Source organism: Ascaphus truei, chromosome 8 (assembly GCF_040206685.1).
Source record: "Ascaphus truei isolate aAscTru1 chromosome 8, aAscTru1.hap1, whole genome shotgun sequence".
Taxonomy (NCBI): domain Eukaryota; kingdom Metazoa; phylum Chordata; class Amphibia; order Anura; family Ascaphidae; genus Ascaphus; species Ascaphus truei.
In genome coordinates, this window is record NC_134490.1 from 103,705,721 (window position 1) to 103,731,940 (window position 26,220).

The 26,220-nt window shown below is 41.7% G+C and overlaps 1 protein-coding gene across 3 annotated transcripts in view; it reads left to right on the plus strand.

Annotated features, from left to right (window-relative positions):
• UPF1 (UPF1 RNA helicase and ATPase) overlaps positions 1-26,220 on the plus strand; it is a 355,592-nt gene that overhangs the window by 275,211 nt on the left and 54,161 nt on the right. For all 3 annotated transcript variants that reach the window (XM_075612986.1, XM_075612984.1, XM_075612985.1), the window contains 7 exons: positions 5,457-5,637; positions 6,419-6,580; positions 8,351-8,435; positions 9,688-9,786; positions 10,855-10,963; positions 12,277-12,436; positions 13,270-13,388. In XM_075612986.1, the coding sequence (XP_075469101.1) occupies positions 5,457-5,637; positions 6,419-6,580; positions 8,351-8,435; positions 9,688-9,786; positions 10,855-10,963; positions 12,277-12,436; positions 13,270-13,388 (915 nt within the window). The remainder of the gene's footprint in view (positions 1-5,456; positions 5,638-6,418; positions 6,581-8,350; positions 8,436-9,687; positions 9,787-10,854; positions 10,964-12,276; positions 12,437-13,269; positions 13,389-26,220) is intronic.

Here is a 26,220-nt window from a genome sequence, read left to right on the forward strand (position 1 = left end):
TCTCTCTCTCAGACAGACACTCTCTCTCTCTCTCTCTCTCTCTCTCAGACTCTCTCTCTCTCTCTCTCAGACTCTCTCTCTCTCTCTCAGACTCTCTCTCTCTCTCAGACTCTCTCTCTCTCTCTCAGACTCTCTCTCTCTCTCTCTCTCTATCAGACTCTCTCTCTCTCAGACTCTCTCTCTCAGACAGACACTCTCTCTCTCTCTCTGACAGACACTCTCTCTCTCTCTCTCTGACAGACACTCTCTCTCTCTCTGACAGACACTCTCTCTCTCTCTGACAGACACTCTCTCTCTCTCTGACAGACACTCTCTCTCTCTCTGACAGACACTCTCTCTCTCTGACAGACTCTCTACTCTCTCTCTCTCTGACACACTCTCTCTGACACTCTCTCTCTCTCTCTGACTCTCTCTCTCTCTCTCTCTCTCTGACACACTCTCTCTCTCTGACACACACACTCTCTCTCTCTCTGACACACTCTCTCTCTCTCTCTCTCTCTCTGACACACTCTCTCTGACACTCTCTCTCTCTCTGACACTCTCTCTCTGACACTCTCTCTCTCTGACAGACTCTCTCTCTCTCTCTCTCTCTCTCTCTCTCTTCTCTCTGACAGACACTCTCTCTCTCTCTCTGACAGACACTCTCTCTCTCTCTGACAGACACTCTCTCTCTCTCTGACAGACACTCTCTCTCTCTCTGACAGACTCTCACTCTCTGACAGACTCTCACTCTCTCTCTCTCTGACACACTCTCTCTGACACTCTCTCTCTCTCTCTCTCTGACTCTCTCTCTCTCTGACACACTCTCTCTCTCTGACACACACACACACTCTCTCTCTCTCTCTGACACACTCTCTCTCTCTATCTCTCTCTCTGACACTCTCTCTCTGACTCTCTCTCTCTCTCTCTCTCTCTCTCTCTCTCTCTCTCTCTGACACACTCTCTCTCTCTCTCTGACAGACACTCTCTCTCTCAGACAGACACACTCTCTCTCTCTCTCTCTCTCAGACAGACTCTCTCTCTCTCTCTCTCTCAGACAGACACACTCTCTCTCTCTCTCAGACAGACACTCTCTCTCTCAGACAGACACTCTCTCTCTCTCTCTGACACACACTCTCTCTCTCAGACACACTCTCTCTCTGACACTCACTCCCTCTCTCTCTGACACTCACTCTCTCTCTCACACTCACTCTGACACTCACTCACTCTCTCAGACACACTCTCTCTCTCTCTGACACACTCTTTCTCTCTCTCTGACACACTCTTTCTCTCTCTCTCTCTCTCTCTCTGACACACTCTTTCTCAGAAGACACTCTCTCAGACTCTCTCTCACTCTCTCTCTGACACTCTCTCTCCCTGACACTCTCTCTCTCTCTCTCTCTGACACACTCTCTCTCTCTGACACACACACTCTCTCTCTCCCTCTCTCTGACACACTCTCTCTCTCTCTCTCTCTCTGACAGACTCTCTCTCTCTCTCTCTCTGACAGACACTCTCTCTCTCTGACAGACACTCTCTCTCTCTCTCTGACAGACACTCTCTCTCTCTCTGACAGACACTCTCTCTCTAACAGACTCTCACTCTCTCTCTCTGACTCTCTCTCTCTCTCTCTCTCTGACACACACACTCTCTCTCTCTCTGACGCTCTCTCTCTCTCTCTCTCTCTCTCTCTGACACACACTCTCTCTCTCTGACACTCTCTCTCTCTGACACTCTCTCTCTCTCTCTCTCTCTGACACACTCTCTCTTTGACACTCTCTCTCTGACTCTCTCTCTCTCTCTCTGACACTCTCTCTCTCTCTGACACTCTCTCTCTCTCTCTCTCTGACACTCTCTCTCTCTCTGACTCTCTCTGACACTCTCTCTCTCTCTGACACACTCTCTCTCTCTCTCTCTCTCTCTGACACACTCTCTCTCTCTCTCTGACACTCTCTTTCTCTCTCAGACAAACTCTCTCAGACACTCTCTCTCTCTCTCTCTCTCTCTCTCTCAGACTCTCTCTCTCTCTGACACACTATCTCTCTCTCTCTGACACACTCTCTCTCTCTCTCTCTGACTCTCTCTCTCTCTCTCTCTCTGACACTCTCTCTCTCTCTCTCTCTCTCTCTCTGACACTCTCTCTCTCTGACACACTCTCTCTCTCTCTGACACACTCTCTTTCTCTCTCTCTGACACTCTCTTTCTCTCTCAGACAAACTCTCTCAGACACTCTCTCAGATACTCTCTCTCTCTCTCTCTCTCTCTCAGACACTCTCTCTCTGACACTCTCTCTCTGACACTCTCTCTCTCTGACACTCTCTCTCTCTCTGACACTCTCTCTCTCTGACACTCTCTCTCTCTGACACTCTCTCTCTCTGACACTCTCTCTCTCTGACACTCTCTCTCTCTGACACTCTCTCTCTCAGATACTCTCTCTCTCTCAGACACTCTCTCTCTCTCAGACACTCTCTCTCTCTCTCTCAGACACTCACTCTCTCTCTCTCTCTCTCAGACACACACTCTCTCTCTCTCTCAGACACACACTCTCTCTGTCTCTCAGACACACACTCTCTCTGTCTCTCAGACACTCACTCTCTCTGTCTCTCTCTGACACTCACTCTCTGTCTCTCTCTGACACTCACTCTCTGTCTCTCTCTGACACTCACTCTCTGTCTCTCTCTGACACTCACTCTGTCTCTCTCTGACACTCACTCTGTCTCTCTCTGACACTCACTCCCTGTCTCTCTCTGACACTCACTCTCTCTCTCTCTGACACTCACTCTCTCTCTCTCTGACACTCACTCTCTCTCTCTGACACACACTCTCTCTGACACTCACTCTCTCTCTCTGACACTCACTCTCTCTCTCTCTCTGACACTCACTCACTCTCTCAGACACACTCTCTCTCTCTCTGACACACTCTCTCTCTCTCTCTGACACACTCTTTCTCTCTCTCTCTCTCTCTGACACACTCTCTCTCAGAAGACACTCTCTCAGACTCTCTCTCTCTCTCAGACACTCTCTCTCTGACACTCTCTCTGAAACTCTCTCTCAGACACTCTCTCTCTCAGACACTCTCTCTCTCAGACACTCTCTCTCTCTGACACTCTCTCTCTCTGACACTCACTCTCTCTGACACTCACTCTCTCTGACACTCTCTCTCTCTGACACTCACTCTCTCTGACACTCACTCTCTCTGACACTCACTCTCTCTGACACTCACTCTCTCTGACACTCACTCTCTCTGACACTCACTCTCTCTGACACTCACTCTCTCTGACACTCACTCTCTCTGACACTCTCTCTCTCTGACACTCACTCTCTCTGACACTCACTCTCTCTGACACTCACTCTCTCTGACACTCACTCTCTCAGACACTCACTCTCTCAGACAGGCACGCACACAGGCACATGCACACACACGCACACAGGCACATGCACACACACACACACAGGCACGCACGCACACACACACACGCACGCACGCACACACACACACACAGGCACGCACGCACACACACACACACACACAGGCACGCACGCACACACACACACACAGGCACGCACGCACACACACACAGGCACGCACGCACACACACACAGGCACGCACGCACACACACACACACACAGGCAGGCACGCACACAGGCACGCACACGCACACAGGCGCACACAGACACACAGGCACACAGGCACACAGGCACAGGCACACGCACAGGCACGCACACAGGCGCACACAGACACACAGGCACAGACAGGCACAGACACACACGCACAGGCACAGGCACAGACACACACGCACAGGCAAAGACAGGCACAGACACACACGCACAGGCACACACGCACAGGCACAGGCACACACGCACAGGCACACACACAGGCACAGGCACAGACACACACACACACACGGGTACAGACACACACACACACACACACACGGGTACAGACACACACACACACACACACACACGGGTACAGACACACACACACACACACACACGGGTACAGACACACACACACACACACACACGGGTACAGACACACACGCACACACGGGTACAGACACACAGGCACAGACACACACACACACACACGGGTACAGACACACAGGCACAGACACACACACACACACACACACACACACGGGTACAGACACACACACACACGGGTACAGACACACAGGCACAGACACACGGGTACAGACACACAGGCACACACACACACACACACAGGCGCACACACACACACACACACACACACACACACACACACACAGACAGACAGACAGACAGACAGACGCACACAGACAGACGGGAAATCGGAACGGGGGAGGAAACCGGAGCAGGAGGGCAAGGGGGAAGCAAGGCTGGCATGGAGCAGTAGTCACCTGACTTGCTCCGTGCAGCAGGAAGAGGCGGGCAGCAGGAAGAGACGGGCAGCAGGCAGCAGGAAGAGGCGGGCCCCACTATGCAAGCTCGGATAGAGCTTGCTCCGGGCCCAAAAAAATTCTGGCAGCGTAAACACGCGCCAGCCAATCGGGAGAGGGGGGATGTTTTTTTTTCCCTTTGGAGAAAGCGCGTGCCGCGCGAATGAAATATTGGCGAGCTGGGCCGCAAATATGTTCATTGTGGGCCGCATGCGGCCCGCGGGACGCGAGTTTGACATGCTTGGTTTACATGGTCAAATAATATGCAGAACATTAATGTGAAATAAATTCGGCAAGTACAAAAAATAGATTTTCGTAATAAAATTATTAGAACTTGGAAAAAATAAAGATGTCGAGAGGGGAAAAATAACTAGAGGTTACCAATAGTAATGTGAAATTATTGCGATTGCATGTTCTCTCTTAGTCTACATTTTTGTAAGGGTTATAGCCCATGAAAATGGAAAAGACAAGTGCAAAATTCTGATACAAAATAGATTTTAGTAAATGTATATATAAAAATGCACATCATAAAGAACACATGAGGGTTGGGACATGCTGAATGTATGGGAAGTACCACTAGTGATAGTTACCAGGCTCCCTTGGTCATCATAGGGTTAATGCAGGGTCCTGTGAAAAGAGCCGCCAATGTGGTGATTGTTTGCGTGAGCAGATGATTGTCCAGGTACAAATGGACATCAGCCCCGGTGGGGATGGCACCCGCTCCCAGTTGCAGCAACAATAACAGTGCAGTTCAAGGTAAAAGAACCAACTCTGCTGAAAACGGCACTCACTCCTGATATCTTAGGGAAGCCACCGGGGTGCCTTACCTGACCGGAGCCTTTCTTTCCCTGTTGCGCTGGAAATATTTGCCTATTGGAGATCAGGAGTGAGTGCCGTTTTCAGCAGTTGGTTCTTTTACCTTGAACTGCACTGTATTGTTGCTATTTTATGTACATTTGTGCACCAAATCCTAAATGCCCATCTTTGCCTCTTCCCCTTTGATTCATAGATGTATACAATAATTGGTTGACAGTCACTTTTTGTTTTTGTAGACAACCATGTGCCAGTCAGAGCAGCTTGAAGGATATCAATTGGGACAGCTCCCAGTGGCAACCTTTGATTCAGGATCGTTGCTTCCTCTCTTGGCTTGTTAAGATACCATCTGAGCAGGAGCAACTGAGAGCTCGCCAAATCACAGCTCAGCAAATCAACAAACTGGAGGAGCTGTGGAAGGTATTCACTATTCATTTATCATGTCAGCATTTTTATACCAGCATAACTATGGCTTTATACTTTTTTTTTTTTTTTAATTTGTTCTAAGTTTGTGTGATTAACATCGAGGCACAAAATTACAGTCAGCCATTTACTAATGACAGGCCAGTTATGGTTACTTGCAGTACAAACTCACTTGCTACCTCCCAGTTATCTTGCCAATGAAGCTTCCCGGGATGTTGGGTGTTAATGTAACGAACGTATTATTGTTTTTTAATTTGTTTCAATAAGTTAACTATAAGCTGCAGATTATGAAGATAATATACGTTTAATTTGGAGAACTGTAAATTGGGCTGACATAACCAATAGGCCATTTAAAAAAAAAAATTGTTTCAAACCATAAATTAAAAAATATATATTTGTGTACTGAAACAGCGGACTTTTTTGTCGTGAACTTTAAATGTAAAAAATGGATTCCTAATGTCATCCCTTTTCCAATTTGTACCAGTATTACCAATTACTGGTCTGGTATTTTTGCCCATATATAATATTACAGTATGTAACAGTGCTCTTCAACCTGTGTACCGGGAACTCCTGGTGTTTCTCAGGAGTTACCTTGGGTTCTCTGGAAAAACATTTTTGCAATTTAATGTAATCATGTACAACGTATTAATTATGGAAAACTGTTATTTAAAAAAAAATAGACCATCTCAAAAGATCTATTACTGTACAATTCCACCCTATTCGTATCCAACAATCTGTCTACAACATGTCAAATGTCTAATGAACATTGTCATTTTAGGAAAACCCTTCTGCAACTTTAGAGGATCTGGAAAAGCCTGGTGTTGATGAAGAACCCCAGCATGTTTTGCTTAGATATGAAGATGCCTATCAGTACCAAAATATTTTTGGACCACTTGTCAAACTTGAGGCAGATTATGACAAGAAGCTGAAGGAATCCCAGGTGAAGTATCTTCTCTGTTGTAATTATTGCTTGAATAATGCAATTTAATTTCCAGTCAGTTTGGATATCGGATTTCTTAGTTTCGCACAAATTCTACATTTTGGAAGTCATGTCTGGTTAATGCTTGGCTAATGCATGAACACCGTAAGTGCTAGCAGGGTACAAAAAGTTAGTCAAATATGTTGTGTACACCTATGCACACCCCTGCTGCGTTTCCAGCGTACATTTTTAAATCCCCTTTCTGCAAGCGTTTGTGTGTTCTGTCTGAAAATTGCAACATTCTGCTACTAGCCAAGAAAATGAAAGGTGTGTCCTCTTAGGGCATTTTTTTTTTTTTTTTTATGGGTATTCAGCAAGGTCTCTCCTGAGCTGAACCCTGTTAATTTCAGCAACGGGGGCCCTTGCTCCCTAAGATCCATAGCTCATGCCAGGAGCAGCCCTGGCTGGGCATGCATGGCAGCACAAATATCCCGCTGCACGGGAGCCAATAGGAAGCCACAACATCATCCATCGCAGCTTCCTGTTGGCCTTTGTTACATCTCCAGCAGCACAATCAGGAAGTAACTGACATGATCTTCTACTGTATGTATTTTGAGAAGCAGGGGTCACTGGAGCTGAAATTAACTAGCTTCGGCTCCAGGGCCCACCTGCTTCATACCTATAATAAGAATTAAATATTTCAGGAAATGCTCCTTTAAATATCGTACATTTTTCATCTGGTTTTTCAGTGTTCCTAATCTTGCACATTGACTCTATTTTACCTTCTCAACCATTGCAGACCTTTTATTTTATCTTTGCATGTGTGTTTTTATGTATATAGAACTTGCGACAGTTTTGATGGGGAAGCCTTCTTGGTCCACGGTTCTGAGCAATTTCTGCTGTGTGGTTTCTCACGCTCCTCCATAGGTGTGATTAAGAACATCACTTATTCAAATTAATGCGTCAGACAGCACCACATTTATAGCTTTTATTAAGCTATAAGTATAGGTACCAGGGGAACAAAAGGGGACCCCCAAAGTCACTCAATGGTAAATACAAAAAAGGTTTTGTGGTCACCAGCACTCAAAGAAGACAAAATGATACAAGTTAGTAAATTGTATGTTATCTTATTTCAATAATTGCTTCTACGTACAGACCAGTAATTAAATTAAAAAAAAACTTTTACGCAAAGACCATTGCAATATTAAAGGGACAAAATTCAAAAATAAATGCTCATCTACTGTTAAATGAGTGTCCTTATGTGGAGAAGTTATGCAGAGGGGGGAAAAAGTCCATACTTAAGTACCAAAACAAGGCCTCTTAAAATAGCCGAACAAGTAATTGATGGTGCTGCTAAAGTCTACCAAACGGACGATCCATACAATCTGATTAAGTAGAAAGCTGCCTCCCTTAAGCATAATATCTCCTTGAGATTGCAACATTATTTGTATCTAATAATGGTAGTATAGAAAGAGATGGTAACAATGAAAACCAAAGGTACATGCTGCACACCTCTATAAACAGAAAAAATGGGTTGATACAATTACCAGTGCTCCATGCAAGAAGATGGTAGCCTGCATAACTTCATAACATATGGACATTCATCTACCCGTTTGAGTATTTTGGTTTTTATTTTTTAATTTTGTCAGTTTAATCTTCTAATTGCTGTAAAAATTGCTGTTTTTAAAAAAACAAAAAAAAACTTATTAGTGTCAACATTAAATATCTATATAGAAGCACTTTTTGAAATAAGATGCATTTAATTGTACACCCTTTTTGATCTTTATTTAGACCCAAGATAATATCACTGTGAGATGGGACCTTGGCCTTAACAAGAAGAGAATTGCGTACTTCACCTTGCCCAAGACGGACTCTGGTAATTTTGATACTCCTGAAATGTTTTCTGTGCTACACATTCTATGTTAAGACAGTCTTTTAGGATTAATTAAGAAATTAAAATAAATGAAGATGCTAAACCCTAATCTCTTTTGGTGTCACTGCATCATTTATTCTTGAGTCGGGAGTGCTCTCCTAGCTAGCACTTAAAACTGTTCAATATGTTATGTTGTGTTGAGCCGTTTAGCTTTTGGGACTCAATTTGCAGAGCCTTGAGACATTGTAAATTATTAAGCAAACCTTATATTGTAATGAAATTGTTGAATGACTGGAGGCTTTCACCTTTTTTCCATGTTCATTATAGTTCAAATGACGTGTAGGAGTCCAGCAATGCATTGCAGGCCACTCTGGCAGCATAGTGGTCTCTTTCTACTTTATCAATGGGTGCTAGTTTTGTACAAAATTTAAATACGAAAAATAATCGCTCAGACCAGTTCTCTGACGTGAAAGTCTCCTTTAAGACAGTGTTATGCTTCCTATAATTTCAATAACAAACCTTAAAAGAAACCGAATAAGTCATCTATCACTCACCATCTAAATAGTACACAAATAGACCATACTATTTATAAATATCAAACAATATAATTTATTATAGATAAATATGCAAGATATTATATATAGTAATTCAGAAAGTTCCAACATAAAGGTAATGTTGCCCTCAAACATATTGCGTACATCTCAAATATTCCCCCGACGAATATTTAACGTATACAATCTTTACAAAGAGAACATTGCTACGCAAGACCTATGGACTTCTAGAGGAAAGGCTCATGTGACATCCACCTTCACCCTTATTTAAATGAGGCATGAGGGTTAAGAATAGAGAAGTGTTTTGATTGGCACAGACCAGCTCCTGATTATGGAGCAGTAGCAAGTTGCAATCTAGTGTAACAATATTTACTTCATACAATTAATAGAACAAACCAGTTGAAAGACTTCCTGTGATGAGCATTGTGTTGGCACTTGCTGCTCCTCTGATTTTTATAAATTATAGTACAGATTTGCTATGCTTTACTAATGGTAACTCCCTCATATAGTTGGTGTGCACAGGTGTGAATGTTACACAGCTGGATGATTCTGGTGCAGTATTTGCCGTGATTTGGATGAAAGTGCCTGCTTGGGGAGTGGGGAAAATTTGTATGTTTAGATTCTATTCTGGTATTTACAAAGTGTAAAATGTCTGTGTATGTAATGTGTATTTCATTTTTTTTTTTTTTTTAATTCTCTTTCAGATATGCGTTTAATGCAGGGTGATGAGATTTGCTTGAGGTACAAAGGAGACCTCGCACCTCTGTGGAAAGGAATTGGTCATGTCATCAAAGTCCCGGATAGTATCCTTTCTTCCCCCTCAATCTGTCCAGTGTTTGTGTACTGACATGTCCTGGTAGTTATTTATGGCTATTATCTGAAGAGACTTTTGTATTTAACATTTGTGTAACCGGCATGCTTGTCCAATAGCGCGTCCCTGCAAGATCATTACAATTATTTGTCGTAAAGGAGCAATCCCCCCTTTACAGCCTTGGAAAGTGGGTTCTCTGAAGCAGAAAAGTGCTGATCTCGGCTCTTGCGCCTTGCTTCTTGAGATAATTACCGATGAAGTTAACATTATTACTTTTTCTGTTAATGGCAACTTAAATGGCTGTCCAATAGGAAGCTGCAACTGACTTACTATTGATCCAAGATTTGGAAACCCATTTTCTGGGGGAAGATTTAAACCCAGTAACTTAACTGGTAAGTATCTTGAGAAACAGGGAAGATGGGGCGGCCATGGAGCTGGAAATAGCTCTGTATAACCTCACGTTTCTCATCCTGCTAAAAGAATTAAAAAAAATTAGGCGGAATTATCATTTACTATATTAAATTCTACTGTAAAAGGGGAAATCCTAAAGGTGTAGTAGCTATATAGACAAGTACAGTACTCATGAAATAACTTTTTAAAAGGGGCAGTCCATCCGTGGACCAAACTGTACTAATGGCATTGATATGCTAAAGGGGTTAATGTGTAAGGATATATATATTTTTTTTTTAAATACAAATCTAAAATATAAAATCTATTTTTTTTTTTTTAAAGTTAGTTTGTACCTGTGGTTATTTGAGACTTAAAAGGGGTTAAATTTCCTCTGGCAACTTTGTGTCTGAGGTTGCCATGTTCTGCAAATAAAGTGTTTATCCTTAGCCCATCCTGTCCTTCTCAAACAATGCCCCCCATTCAGAGGCCCCTAAAAATATATTATTTATAATTCATTTCTAGAGAAACAAATCAAGCCGAATGTTTGTTTGCTTTTAGCATCATTTTTACTTTAATTGTATTTAATAACCGAACTTTAGTTGAAAAGTAGCTTCTTAAAATGCTGATATTTTGAGTGCTGCTTAATTATAAACTTAACGGAGTTGTATAGATTATGGTGATGAAATTGCTATTGAATTAAGGAGCAGTGTTGGAGCACCAGTGGAGGTTACTCACAACTTCCAAGTAGATTTCGTATGGAAGTCTACTTCATTTGACAGGTACGTTACAATGTCCAAATGAAAATGAAGAAACAAAGCTGTTTATACATCCCATGTCATACGAAGAAAACAAATCTAAAAAATGTGTGATTTACTGCAATCACATCCACTATTCTTTTTTTTAAATGGAGGGAGTGATGGGTTTATTCTAGGAGTGCACTTTCATCCACTACTTTTCATTGTTTTTCAGTTCTGCAATTGATCCACTGATAGGCCATGTAGAAGGATTGACATTTCTTTAGACAAATTAAGATATTGCAGTTCAATTAATGTTTGCTTTCCAGGATTACATATACACTTGCGCACTCCTAATAAATCACAATTATTTTAAAACATACTTTTCGATACCAGGCTTGCCTCAACAATCAACCGGTAATTAGATCTGCTTTATGATCTTTTCCTTATCTTTGTACAGCCTAGAAGTACCCACTTCTATGTTTTGTGTTTGTACAAATGTCTAAGGAGGTTTGGTGACAGGGTAAATAAAAACACCAGCTATATGCCTGGCAGACATATGTTTAGTCTGCAGTACACCAGTGATGAGGTTAACTTCAGCTGAGAAGCTCATGACAATTAGTTGGATCCCAGCTGCCTAATCAAGGTGTGTTAAAAACCCCAGGCTGTACACATGCAGCCTAGTTGCTCAGGAGACAGGAGTGAGTTACTGAAGAGATTACTGATATAAGGTCTGTTTGAAAAGTACATGTTTTTTTATGAACTGTTTTGTCCTGCATGCTGAAGAGAAACTGCTTTGTTTGCCATACTGAAGAGAAACTGCTTTGTTTGCCATGCTGAAGATAAGCTATTTTGTTGTGTGCTGTATGGTTTATACGGCTAAATAAATAAGCCTTGTCAAGAGACCCCACGTGTGTAGTTGCATGTACCCTGCAACAAGGTTATAGTAGCCATATTGATCTAATACGCAAACAAGTTATCTACAGATGTGTACAGAGCTTGGACACGTGTAGGTGTGTTGGTTTAGTAAAGGCACAGGTAAGGAAGAGATCTGGGAAGTCTAAAGCGCTATACAGAACTTACTTTTCCATAGTAAGATACCTGTTAAAGTCATTGATTAAAGGACTGTCATTTCTAAGAGAACATAAACAAGTCTGCTTATTCTCATTCCTGATTTTTACTGATTTTTTTTCACTTTTTTCTTCTTTACCTGATTACACAAATTGAGTAGATTGTGTACTGAAGTTTGATGTACATTTGAGTGCTTTCATTACATTTGAGTGCTTTCATTACATTTGTGGGAAGGGATTTACATTGTGACTACACTAAATGCTCGTCACTTTTTTTTTTTCAATTAGAATGCAGAGTGCTTTGAAGACCTTTGCAGTGGATGAAACGTCTGTGTCTGGCTACATCTACCACAAACTTCTAGGGCATGAAGTAGAGGATGTGATTATAAAATGCCAACTCCCGAAGCGCTTTACAGCACAAGGACTTCCTGATCTTAACCATTCTCAGGTAAATTAAGATAGGGTTTAACGATATAGTTTACCCCCTTTGCTGCTAGACAGACTTGATGCAATATGGTGCTAGCCCCTCTGGTAGTAACCGGCTTAATTAGTAATTAGTTTGTACACAGTCATCTATAATGCAGTTGTCCAAATTATGTCACGAGTTGATCAGTAAAGTTGGACACTAGACCTTTTCTTTACTTTAATTTATTTCTTTCGTGTTATGAACAGTGGAGGAATGGTCTGGAAAGCATGCAGTTATAAGTTCATACCGGTTTGTAACGGCAAACTGGATCAGAAGTTTTGGATTTGGTTTCTAGAATAACAATACTGTGTATACAGAAGACCACACAAGCGTGAACTTGCATAAGAATAAAAAAGATTGTTCAGGTCAAAAATGTGGACCGTTCTCCTACGCAGGACTAGATAGAATGACATGCTTCAGATTCCATGGAGAATATATTCTCTTGGCCAAGGTTACGAAGGACAGACGTGGCAAATCCTAATTTCTGTAGGTCCCATCTTCCCCTTCAATTTTTCTGAAGAAGAAACTGTTTGCTATTGGCAAATAAGGAATGTCTGATAGACCTGAAAGCTAATATGGGTAATAAATCATTGAAAATCAAGGCTTTCAGGATCAGACGTGGTCCTTAAAGGGTGATTTGTCCCTATTATATCAGATGTCGATAACCAAAGATCAGTGAGATTTGAGGAGGGGGTGTTGTGTGTCAGGAATTTCTAGCCTACATTTATTTTTTTCCACAAATTTACACTGTACCAGCCTTTCTGATTTTTATCAGAAAAGAAACATGTTTTATTTAGATATGATCTTGCATTCAGGTTTATGCTGTGAAGACTGTTCTGCAACGCCCTCTCAGTCTCATTCAGGGCCCACCAGGTACTGGAAAGACTGTTACATCAGCTACAATTGTGTACCACCTGGCTAGACAAGGAAATGGGTAGGTACATGAACTTTATAATATTCAAGTTTACAAATAATAATATGGGAATATGGTGGTTACAGAAAAGAGATGGCAGGGAGAGAAAGGGGATGCCAATTTTACAAATATCATGTTTAGGGTCAACAGCAGTAACAATATATTTTAGATGTTGTGAAATCACTTGCCACTGGCGGTCAATGTGGAAACCTTGCTGATTTTTTTTTTTAATTTAATTTTTATTTATTTTTTGAGAACATACAAAGCTGCAATCTGTGCTACTTACCTGCACCAGTCTGTCACCCTGAGCTGATTGCACAGACACTCTGTTTCTCAAGAGGTGGGAATGGGGGATGGAGCGTGGGGAAGAAAGCTCAATAAGTGGGGGTTTTTTTCTGTTTTTCCTTTCCTCCCCTCTAATGATGCGGCCCGAGACTTCCAATAAGATTTAAGAATTGTCCCCCAACCTATTCTTTGTTTGACAACCCCTCCACCCTCCTCTAGCCAGCAACGCTGTAAATTGGCCTCTGCTTGCTGGGTTATCTCCTCTGCACTTCAAGGCACTGCAGGTGAGATTCAATAATTTGAGATCACTAATAAAAATCCAAGTTATTTAGTTGTATTTTTTTTTTTTTTAAAGGCGCCTTCCTCCTCTTCCGATATCTGCCCTGTAGGGGGAGGAGGGGAGATACTGATTCTCAAAAACAAACCCCTTATATGGGGAAGTTATACATGTACACATCTCATCAGTATGTGGCAGATCCTTGGAGTCTTTGATTCAGCAGGGAATCAGCCTTTGTCGATCCGCTGCTGGATAAAGGCCTCTCCGAGGATCTGCCAGGCACTGATGACATGTATGTAAAAGGAGCGCTCTGCCTGATATACTGCCATGAATGCTGTCTGATGCAGAAGAAGTCTCACATAGAGAATGTAATAGAAAACACTTTCATGGACTTGCTGTATCGGTGTTAAAATGTTGTGTATTGATAAACGTTTCCGTTGAAATCGTGGACCTTTCTCAAATGATTACAACATGTCTGTGTGGGGCAATGTCCATCCCTCCCCTCTACCACAATCACGTTTTTTTTTTTTTTTTCCCCCTCGGTGTCGTGTTATATTGAATGTCAAAGTTTTTTGTTTTTAAATAAATGCTTTTACTTTTGTTTTGAGTATTTGATGTCACACAAACCCTTGAAAGCAAGGGGGTCTTCTGCCGCCTCTTGATTTCAGGAGTAATTTCATTCCTATGATCTTTTACATGTAGGTATGTATGCATGGACATCTTTATATAGCACCATTAATGTAGCTTCATAGTCGTAATACATGAATCATATAAATAACAAATAACACAATGGGAAGAAGTGCTTAAGAGACAAGTGCCATTTAGGAGAAGGGAGTCCCTTCCCCCGAAGAGCTTACAATCTAATTGGCAAGTAGGAAGAAAGTACAGCGATCGTAGCAAGGTGCTGGATAGAAATTAGCAGTGGAGGAAAAAGTATAATGAAAATGTTTGTAGGGACATACTATAAACCACCAACTATCTGTGAGATTGAGGAAGCTAAAATACTTTTGCAAATGGAGAAGGCATCAAAACTGGGTCATGTTTGCATAATGGTGGGATTTTAATTATCCTGACATAGACTGGGGAAATGAGACAAGTTTTACAACAAAAGGAAATAGGTGCCTTAAGACAATTATATGACCCAAATTATTGAGGAACCAAACAGGAGAGGGGCAGTTCTGGATTTGGTCATATCAAACAATGTAGACTTAATAAATATTCAAGTCCGGAAACATTTAGGTAACAGAGATCATAACATTGTCTTATTTGGAATAAATTATCAAAAAACAGATTACTTGGGTTCAGCAGATTTTAAAAAATGAGGAATAATCTGCAAGTAATAAATTGGGATGTTTTTTCAGGGAAAAATGTGAAAAATAAATGGTCAGTCTTTAAAACATGGTTAGAAAAGCACACTTATATTTATTACACAAAGGAATAAACTGATAAAAGAAACAAGTCTAACCCAATGTGGCTAAATAAACAGGTAGGGGAGGAAATAGAAAAGAAGAGGTAGGTGTTTAGATTCTTGAAGTCAGAAGGGACAGAGGCATCGTATCAGAATTATAAGGAATGTAACAAAAATTGCAAAAGGGCAATCAAATGAGCAAAAATGGACAATGAAAATAGGATTGCAATAGAAAGTAAGATCAACTCTAAAAAGTTCTTTAAGTACCTTAACAAATTAACAAAAAAATGAGAAAAGAAAATATAGGACCCTTTCAGAGTGAGATGGGCAGGCAGATTATTGGTGATAAGGAAAAAGCAGAGGTATAAATTCTTTGCCTTTGAGTTTAGGGGGGTTTCAAGGAGCTTTCAAATTAACTATTCATCCCAAGGCAAGTACAAAAGGAGTCAGGGTCATACCTTTAGGTTGGAGGAAAGGACATTTCACCAGCAGGAAAGGGTTCTTTACAGTAAGGGCAGGTTACAGTGTGGGATTCATTACCCATGGGGACTGATGGCAGATACAATACATTTTTTCAAAAAAAGTTGGACATCTCTTTAGATAGGATAAGTATACAGGGATATACAAAAATAAGTAAACATGGAAAGAATGTTGATCCAGGGATTAATTCGATTGCCAATTCTTGGAGTCAGGAAGGATTCCCCCCCTCCCCCCCCTTATGAGATATATACAATTGGATGATATGACACTGGGGTTTGTTAAGTAGGTGTGTTTTAAGGTGGGTCTTAAATGTGGATAGAGAGGGTGCTAGTCGGGTATTGAGGGGGAAGGGCATTCCAGAGGTGTGGGGCAGTCCGTAAGAGAGGTTTAAGGCGGGAGAGGGCTTTAGATACAAAAGTGGTAGAGAGAAGTGATCATTGAGCGGAACGCAAGAGTGGATGGTGTATAGCGAGAAATTAGGGCTGAGATGTAAGGAGGAGCAAAAGAGTGTAAAGCTTTAAAAGTGAGGAGGAGAATTGTGTGTGATACGGGATTTGATAGGAACTCAGGAGAGAGAATTCTGCAGGGGAGACAGACAGATTTCGGAATTAGTAAAGTGATTCTGGCAACAGCGTTTAGGATAGATTTGTAGGGCAGGCAGGAAGGCCAGACAGCAGGAGGTTACAGTAATCGAAATGGGAGAGAATGAGGGCCTGTTAGAGTTTTAGCAGTCTAGCAACAGAGGAAAGGGTGCATCTTTGTAATATTGCAGAGGAAAAACAACAATTTTTTTTTTGTGCTACCTTTTGAATGTGGTAGGAGAATGTGAGAGGAGTAGTATGAGACCCCTAGGCAGCGTGTTTGTGCTAATTGTTGTATGATGGTGCTTCCAACAGAAATGTGGAAGGAGGTAGTAGGGCCAGGTTTGGGAGGATGTATGAGGAGCTCTGTTTTTGCCATGTTGAGTTTAAGGCGGGGGCCCCTCCAGGATGATATAGCGGAGAGACATTCAGAAACTTTGTTCTGTACAGAAGGTGTAAGGTCAGGGGTTTAAAAGTAAATTTTTGTCATCAGCATAGAGGTGATATTTTAAGCCAAGAGATGTGATTAGGTCACCTAGAGAGTGTATAAAGAGAAAAGAGAAGAGGTCCTAGGACAGAGCCCTGGAGTACCCCCAGAGAGAGATCGATGGAGGTGTTGGCAAAAGATACTGAACTTACTATTGGAGAGGTAAGAGGAGATCCAGGATAGGGCTTTGTTACGAATACCAAGCGTGTGGAGAAGAGGGTGGTCCACAGTATCAAATGCTGCAGAGAGGTTGGGTAATATGAGCAGTGTAATGACCTGTCTTTGGCAGAAGTGGTGATCATGTAGCATACACTTTGCATAAAATGGTGGATCATGTCTCCCCTCTTATGATGATGGTATTTGGAGATCTTGTGGAAATCAACATCTGTGTGTTTCAACACTTCCATTGCACGAGACCCCACAGGCACATTTTAATTTCTACAAATATGAAGTCAGCCTAGATTGAATTTGGTCGTATCCTGTGTCATTGCGTTATCCCCATATTTGTAAGAAATAAAACCGGGATTGGCAAGGGGGGCGGCGTACAGTGCGTACAACATTTTTATTTTCTGTTCTAGAAAGCCACAATAAACCATAGTCCCCTTTATTTGACAGTTTTTAAAGTGACCCATTCGGGAATTCTCCTACTTTCAGAAAATAAGTGTTGTCTGGGTATATTACTGCTTAGTCACTGTAATGACATGGAAATAGTGGTGTATCAAAATCAGCCTAATGCTACTATTTTTCATGTAAAATATTAAAGTAAATGTATTAAATGTTATATTTTGTTAAAGCAGACGGAGTTGTGTTTTTTTTTAAAGTATGTATCATAGCTCAGACAGACAATATATGATATGGCCATATTACATACTGCATTGCAAAATGTAAAAAAGTACTCCTGTTTTTGTGTACTAATTAGATTGGGTGGGGGGGTCTAATTACCAAATATGCATATGGAAACCATACCAATGTCAAGTTCAAATTTTGATGCTGTATAGTCTGCCAAAACACGGATGCAGAAAACCCAGTTTAAAAAATGTATTGCAAAAATGGCCCCTTTGGCTACAACTACCCCTAGTAGTGAAGGTGTTATTCCTGACCATATATTCTTGTGGGAAAAAACCGAAATACCTATAGCTAAACTTCATTGGGTGTATACTTTCAGAAATACACACTTGGTGGGGTTTTTTTGCTATTGCCAAGTATGTAAACATCTGAAATCTGTAAATATCAAGACCACTGTTTTCAATAGATTCCTGGCAAGAAATAAATTTTTGGGAAACAGATTACCCATGTCTAAATAGCTTGTGGTGTGTACACTCACAAAAAATATACTTTTTATTGTGGTATTTTTATGCTAGTGGGTAGTTCTACTTTGTCAAAGATGGCGAGTACCTTTTTTCGTTCAGCCATACAGCTCTCCACGCCTGAATTTATTATGTCTTACTAATTTGAGACCTCTTTGCCATAATAGTATGTAAAGCTATACGTCTCTGATTATATGTAGACCCAGGGCGATAAAATGTGGTATTCCTTTCCCTGATTACACTGAACTTGTGCGAGAACCTTTGAGTCAATATCTGAAGTTTGTGGGGGTTTTTTTTTTTTTTTTTTTATAACTTCAATTTTTTTATTTTTCAGAATCAAAACTGTGATATTGGCTTGACAAACAATGAGGCATTGTATCATGGCAATATCATACAGGTGTCCAGATTAACAATTGTTCCAAATGATATCTCATCTAGACTGTATATGGAAATAAAATTGAATCCCTATAAATGCAAAGAACCACTAACCAACTAAAAACAAAAGACAAATAAAGTAATTAGGGTAAAAAGGGGGGTGAGTGTCCTGCTCTCCTCCTCTGCTGTGGATGCCCACACTTGAGAATCAATCCCTTTATAAGCCTCGCTGATGTAAGGAATGGGTCTGCTGTGGCCCGGTTATACCTCTAGCTATCCTCAACCTGCTCTCTCTGCATAATACCTTCACTTTAGACTGTGATAGTACTCAAAGGAGAACGCATCTCGATCTATTAATGCCAAATCGTGCTTACCTCAACCCCGGGGATATCTGTCTGGGTCAGCCAAGTCTGGCACACAAACCAAATTCTGTTCTGAATCTTTGGGATAGATGGAATTTCCGGTTGTTTCCATAGTGCTGCGATCTCGCATCTCGTTGCCGTTGCAAAGTGTGCAATCAGTTTATTACCTGCGTTGGGTAAACCCAGTAATGGTCTGTTCAATAAAAACAACCAAGGGTCCGGGGGAATTGTGAGGTTAAAAATCCTCTAGATCCAATTTCTAATTTACTCCCATATAGGGGTGATCCGAGGACAGGACCACAGCATATGTAACGGGTTTGCCGATTCACCACCTTGTCTAAGACACAATGGGTAGTATCCCGGTATGAACCGAGAATTTCAGTGGGGTTAGATACCATCTCATCAGGACTTTATATGCATTCTTCTTTAATGTAGTGCAAATCGATGTTTTGGTCACCGCCATAACTATTGCCGTCTAAGTTTCTACCCCTAAGTCTGCCTCCCATTGCGGCATGTAGTTTAGCTCTGGGTGTTCTCCTGGCACAGAACCAATCGCTTCTCTATACATCTGCCATGTAAGTCCCCGCATGTCGGTTTTTCTGATACAGAGCTTCTCAAAAGTAGTCAAGGGGTAGTGGGGGGCTAATTTGTTATAAAATGCTCTGATCTGGAGATATCTAAAGAATTCGGAGTGGGGGACAATTTTTTCTGATCTAATTTGGTCAAATGATTTAATACTCTTTCTGCCCTCCAGATCTCTAAATCTATTAAAGCCATTTTGTTCCAAATAGAGAAGTCGCTACTATTCAAACCTGGAGCAAAGTCTGGGTTGCCCCAGAGAGGGGTCATCAGTGAGTTCTTATTGGTTAAAGCACACTTAAATTTACATGCCTCCCAAAAAGACACGGAGCTGGTCATTGAGGAAAGCGGCGTGTTAGGTAACTTGAGCGCTGTTTTAGGTAGCCAAATGAGATTACTCAACTCCAATGGGGAGCAGAACTCACTCTAGTGCCACCCATCTTTTCAATGCTGGGTCTCACTGCCACTGTACAATTTGGCATAATTGGGCCGCATTATAATAAGACAACAGGCAAGGTACCGCTAGACCCTCTCGTTGGGAGAGTTTTCTTTAGAATTGATCTATTTACTCTCGGCTTCTTGCCTCCCCAGATAAATGTAGAGATTGCAGACTGAAGTGAGAGTATTTCCTTCAGTCTCAGTGGCACCGGTAACGTCTGAAATAGATATAGAATGCGAGGGAGGAAGTTCATTTTGACACTATAAATCTTTCCTAGCCAGGAGATGCTGTATGTTGCCCATTTTCTCAGGTCTTCTTTTAATGTCCGAATAAGCTTGGGGTAATTTGCATCGTACATATTTCTATAAACTTTAGAAATGTATACCCCTAAATATTTGATGTCTTTGCTTTGCCAATTGAAATTAAAATTAAGCCCGATTTTTAGTTTTTCAAATCTTTTGGGGGGTTAATATTTAAAGCTTCAGATTTGGCTTGGTTAATCTTAAAGGCGGAGATTTTATTACATTTCCCTAGCAAGTCAAACCGGTTCGGCAAGGAGGTAAGAGGTTTTGATATTGACAGGAAAATATCATCCGCATACAGAGCCAACTTGTGGATCTGGGAATGAACTGCTATGCCCAAAATATTCTGGTTATCACGGATCTGTGCCGCCAGGGGCTCAATGCACAGGGTGAATAGGAGGGACGAAAGGGGGTAGTCCTGTCTCGTGCCTCTCTTCATTTGGAAGGTGTCTGATGGGAAACCCTGATGGACTACTCTAGCTGCCGGGCTCGAGTATAATAAGATTGCGTTCCCCACCCTTTACCCAAAACCAAAAGCTCCAAGCGTGGCTTTTAAGTATGGCAAGTCAATCCTGTCAAAGGCCTTTTCTGCGTTTAGGCTCAACATCATTACCTGTATCTTTTTTGCATTGGCTGTATCCATCAGATCAATGATTTGTCGTGTGTTGTCTGCAGCTTGTCGAGCCTTAATAAATCCGACTTGATCTGGATGTATGAAGTTGGTGTGTTTTTTAAGAAATTGTGTTGAAGAAAAAGCTGTCTTTTTTTTTTTTTTTTTGGAACTTGTTACCTATGTCTAAATTCCATGAGAGATATTTTTCAAAGAATATACTTTTATGGAGGTATTTTTATTTATTTTTTTGTTTATAAAATGTTTTTTTCCAGTAAGTAATACATTGAGTTACCTCTCGTTTTCAAGTATGTCCTCAGACATTATAATTGCACTATTACACTGTTGTTTGAAACATTTTGATGCAAAGTTTTGCCATTGGTGGCTGGAGGAGGGAGGTGCAGATAGGCACACAAGGAGACAGAATTGTGGAAATTTAAAACATGGCTTTATTTAGGCAGGCGCACGCTCGCACGATATAAATAAAGGTTTAAAAAATGCTGGGTGCACTCAAATACCGCAGACTATATAAAAAGAAATAAGAGCAAGTATACTTAACAGTAATTGAGGTGCACACAGAGGGACAGGGAACGCCAAACCAGTCCAGTGAATATATAATAAAGGGTCCGCAGCGCTCTCCAGATGCAAAAAAGAAATGTATTGAAACATAGAGCTCTAGGTAACACTGGTTGCCCTACTGTGTTTCAATAAATTTCTTTTTTTTTTTCATCTGGAGAGTACTGCAGACCCTTTCTTTGTTTTATAAATATATATTTATGTTCATTACTTGGGACGTGCTTTCAGAAAATATATAAACAAAAAGAAAAAACGACGCCTTACAAGTCCAAAAAGTGTGAGTACTGGAAGTCCAATAAAAGATGGTCAGATGAAGTTACGGCCGTGCGTTCCATGATATGTAAAAAAAAACAGAGAAATATAGTGCAATATTGCCAGCAATACAATATAGCTAACACTAACTGCAACATACATATAACAACGACTGACACTACATACAAAACAAACACTACACTGACAAATATAACAGACAATAGCAAGGCTGAAATGATAAAAAAGCTAATTTAATATAAGAATAAAACAATATAAAATTGCTAATATGCGGATTACAGTGAGACCGCTGGTCCGGTGGGTTAAAACCAGGACCCTACTCACAGAATGGTAGAAGTAAACAGGCAATGCATGATCGGCCGCAGAGAGGTGTAAGATCTTCCTCCGGTCACACTGGAGTGTTCGTAGACGTACCCCTGTGCTTCCCCGCGTCCCTGAGGGGGCGGACCTTGAGGTAGAAGCCTCTTCCTGCTTACAATCCACGCCTGTCGCGCTGCTCACGTCAGTCCGTCAGATTTAGCTCTGAACTTTACCCTACGCGTTTCGTGCGCAGCACTGATTCTGCTCCCGGGAACACAAGGCTAGGTTTGGATCACGCAAAAACTCTTGGCACCGAAGGGTTTAAAACATTTTGTAAACAACTTAATATATTCGGTTTGCTTAAACTAATGTGATCATGATCATTTAAAGAGAACTTTTGACTCTTGAAAATTTTGAGGATGTTTCAACAGGTACTCAAAAAAACAAAACCTTTAAACGTTATCAATATATTTGACTTTGTTTAACAAGCTCAATTAACCTACCACCACTGTCTGCACAAAAAGAAAAACAATGAAAGAATTGAATGTACTCCCAAATGTTGTACGTAGTTACATAGTAGATGAGGTTGAAAAAAGACATAGGTCGGGAAATAATTGGACACTGACACAATTTTCATAATTTTGGCTCTACGTCACCACAATGGATTTGAAATTAAACAACCGAGGTGCAATAGAATTGCAGACTTTCAGCTTTAATTGAAGGGGTTGAACAAAACTATCGTATGAAACGTTTAGGAATTGCAACCATTTTCATACACAGACCCCTTATTTCAGGGGCTCAAATGTAATTGGACAAATTAACACAATCATAAATAAAATGTTCATTTTTAATACTTTGTCGAAAATTCTTTGCAGGCAATGACTGAAGTCTGGAACATATGGACATCGCCAAACGCTGGGTTTCCTCCTTTGTGATGCTTTGCCAGGCCTTTACTGCAGCTGTCTTCAGTTGTTTGTTTGTGGGTCTTTCTGCCTTAAGTTTTGTCTTCAGCAAGTGAAATGCATGCTCGATCGGGTTTAGATCAGGTGATTGACACCTGGAATCAACTCCAGACCTTTTACCTGCTTAATTGATGAGGAAATAACGAAGAAATAGTCCACACCTGTCCATGAAACAGCTTTTGAGTCAATTGTGCAATTACTTTTGGTACCGTGAAAAAGAGGGGGCTATATATTAGAGATGTAATTCCTAAAGCCTTCCTCCAATTTGGATGTGAATACCCTCAAATTAAACCTGATAGACTGCACTTTAAGCACATATTATTTAACTGTAACTTGAATTTATTATGGTACACAGCCGAAATAACAAAACTTGTATCAGTGTCCAATTATTTCCGGACCTAACTGTGTCCAAGTTCAACCTATGCTAAATTTCAACCTATACTTTCTTATATCTATACTTACAGGATATTCTTCCAGAAGAAGACAAACAAAAAACCCCAGTGAAATATCCAATTATATCTCAACCTTTTTTTGAACATATCTAATGTATCTGCCGTCACAGTCCCCATGGGTAATGAATTCCACATTTTAACTGCCCTTACTAAAAAAAAAACCTTTCCTTGGTTGCTGGTGAAATCTCCTTTCCTCCAACCTCGAGGGATGGACCCATGTCCTTTGTACTGCCCTTGGGATAAATAGTTCTTTTGAAAGCTCCTTGTATTGTCCCCAAATATATTTGTATATCGTTATCATATCCCCTCTTAGACACCTCTTTTGTATTGTAAACAAATCTAATTTAGCTAGCATCTCCTCATAAATCAGATTGTCCATCCCCTTTATTAATGTGGTTGCTCTTCTCTGCACACTCTCATTTCATAATGTCTTTTCTATGGACTGGTACCCAAATTATACTCCATATTCAAGGTGTGGTCTTTATAATGCTTTATAAAGGGGCATAATTATGTTTACTTCTCTTCCATGCATTGCCCGTTTAGTGCAAGATAAGATCTTGTTTGCCTTTGCAGCTACTGGATGACTTTGGGTATTATTGCTAAGCCTACTGCCTTCAAGCACTCCTAAATCCTTCTCCATCAAGGATTCCCCTAATTTATCACCATTTAATTTGTAAGTCGTCCGTTTATTCTTGCTTCCCAAATGCATAACCTTACATTTATCTGTATTAACCCTCATCTGCCATTTACCTGCACAAATTTCCAGTCTCTCTAAGTCCTTCTGAAGAGAAATTACATCCTGCTCTAATTCTATTACCTTACACAATTTAGTATCATCAACAAAGATGGAGACTTTGCTCTCTATTCCAATCTCAAGGTCATTAATAAACAAGTTAAAAAGCAGGGGTCCCAGTACCGATCCCTGAGGTACTCCACTCACAACTTGAGCCCAACCTGAAAAGTTCCATTTATGACAACCCTCTGTTGTCTAACCTTCAACCAGTTTTCAATCCAGATGCAAATATTTTTAGAGTCCAATTTGCTTTTTTTTGTACACTAACCTTGTGTGGAACTATATCAAAAGCCTTTGCAAAATCTAAGTAGACCACATCAACTGCATAACCCTGTTCTAAATTCCTACTTACCTCCTCAAAGAAACTAATAAGGTTAGTTTGGTATAATCTGTCCTTCATAAATCCATGCTGACTATTACTAACGTAATTTTGTTTTCTGAGGTATTCCTGAATGTTTTCCCGTATTAACCCTTCAAGTAGCTTCTCCACTATTGATGGCAGGCTAAGGCCTCGGTCCCGCTGCGCTCATTGGCGCGGGCGGCCATGTCACGAGTTCCCCACCAGCAGGGGAATCCTCGCGAGCCGGTCCCGGTCCCCCCTGGCGGCACAGCTGACTACACGCTGTGGCGCGTAAGCCGCTATGGGACACAAGAAAATGGTGTTCCCTAGCGTTGACGCGTCACGTGGTGTGGCTGTGAGCCAATGGGGAGGGGAGGCTTCGGGAGGAGGAGAGGCTTCGGGGAGCAGGGAGGAGTGTGGAGTGAAAGCAGGTGAGTGCCTGTCTGAGTGTGTCTGAGTGCGTGCGTGAGTGCGTGAGTGCGTGCGTGTGTGTGTGTGTGTCTGAGTGCGTGAGTGCCTGCCTCTGTCTGTGTGTATGAGTGCGTGAGTGCCTGTGTGTGTGTGTGTGTGTGTGTGTGCCTGTGTGTGTGTGTGTGTGTATATGAGTGCCTGTGTGTGTGTTTTACTTACCCTCAGCAGCTCCAGCCCAAGTCCGTGGAGGGAGGGGGGGGAGAGTAGCGGGTCCCTCCGCTCAAGCCACGCCCCCCTCCCTGTCAAACCTCCCGCTCCGCTCCCTACAGACCGCATATCGCGGTCTGTGTAGTGTCAGCGCACCGCCTGTCTGCAGTGCGGGCGCGCTGACTCTGGGAGCGGGGCCTTAGCCTTACAGGTCTGTAATTCCCCGGTTGTGATCTAGCTCCCTTTTTAAATATAGGCACCACATCTGCTTTACGCCAATCTTGTGGTACTGAGCCTGTGGAAATGGAGTCCTTGAATATTAAATGTAATGGTTTGACTATTACTCAATTTAGCTCCTTAAGGCTTGGTCCCCGCTGGCTGCTGCTGCTGCGGGGACAAGCCGCTAGTCAATGGGGCCAGGCCCGCTCGAGGGGTGGCCGCCGCGCTGCATGCTCCGTTTTTCCTGAAAATGGAGCACAGCGGTTCAACCAGTAAGGGCGCACTTGCCGGGTGACGTCATGGCCGTGCCCCTTGTCACTCCCTTCCCCCCCCTGTCTTTTCCCCTGCAGCTCAATGCAGACCGGGGAACTCTGCTGCATGCGCCGCGAGCCTGGCAGGCACATGTGCAGCGCAGGCAGTGGGGCCGTAGCCTAAGATCTCTTGGCTTTATGCCATTGGGCCAGAAGCCTTATTTACTTTAATTTTATCAAGCCACCTATGAACTTCTTCCTCAGTTAACCAATTGTTCATTAATAAGGAGGTTGTGGCTTCCTCCTGCGGCACTACTATTGAACTTGATTCTTCCCTGGTAAACACAGAGGCCAAGAATTTGTTTAATACCTCTGCTTTTTCCTCATCTCCAATAATCTGCTTGCCCATCTCGCACTGAAAGGGTCCTACATTTTCTTTTCTCATTTTTTTGTTAATTTGTTAAGGTACTTAAAGAACTTTTTAGAGTTGATCTTACTTTCTATTGCAATCCTATTTTCATTGTCCATTTTTGCTCATTTGATTGCCCTTTTGCAATTTTTGTTGCATTCCTTATAATTC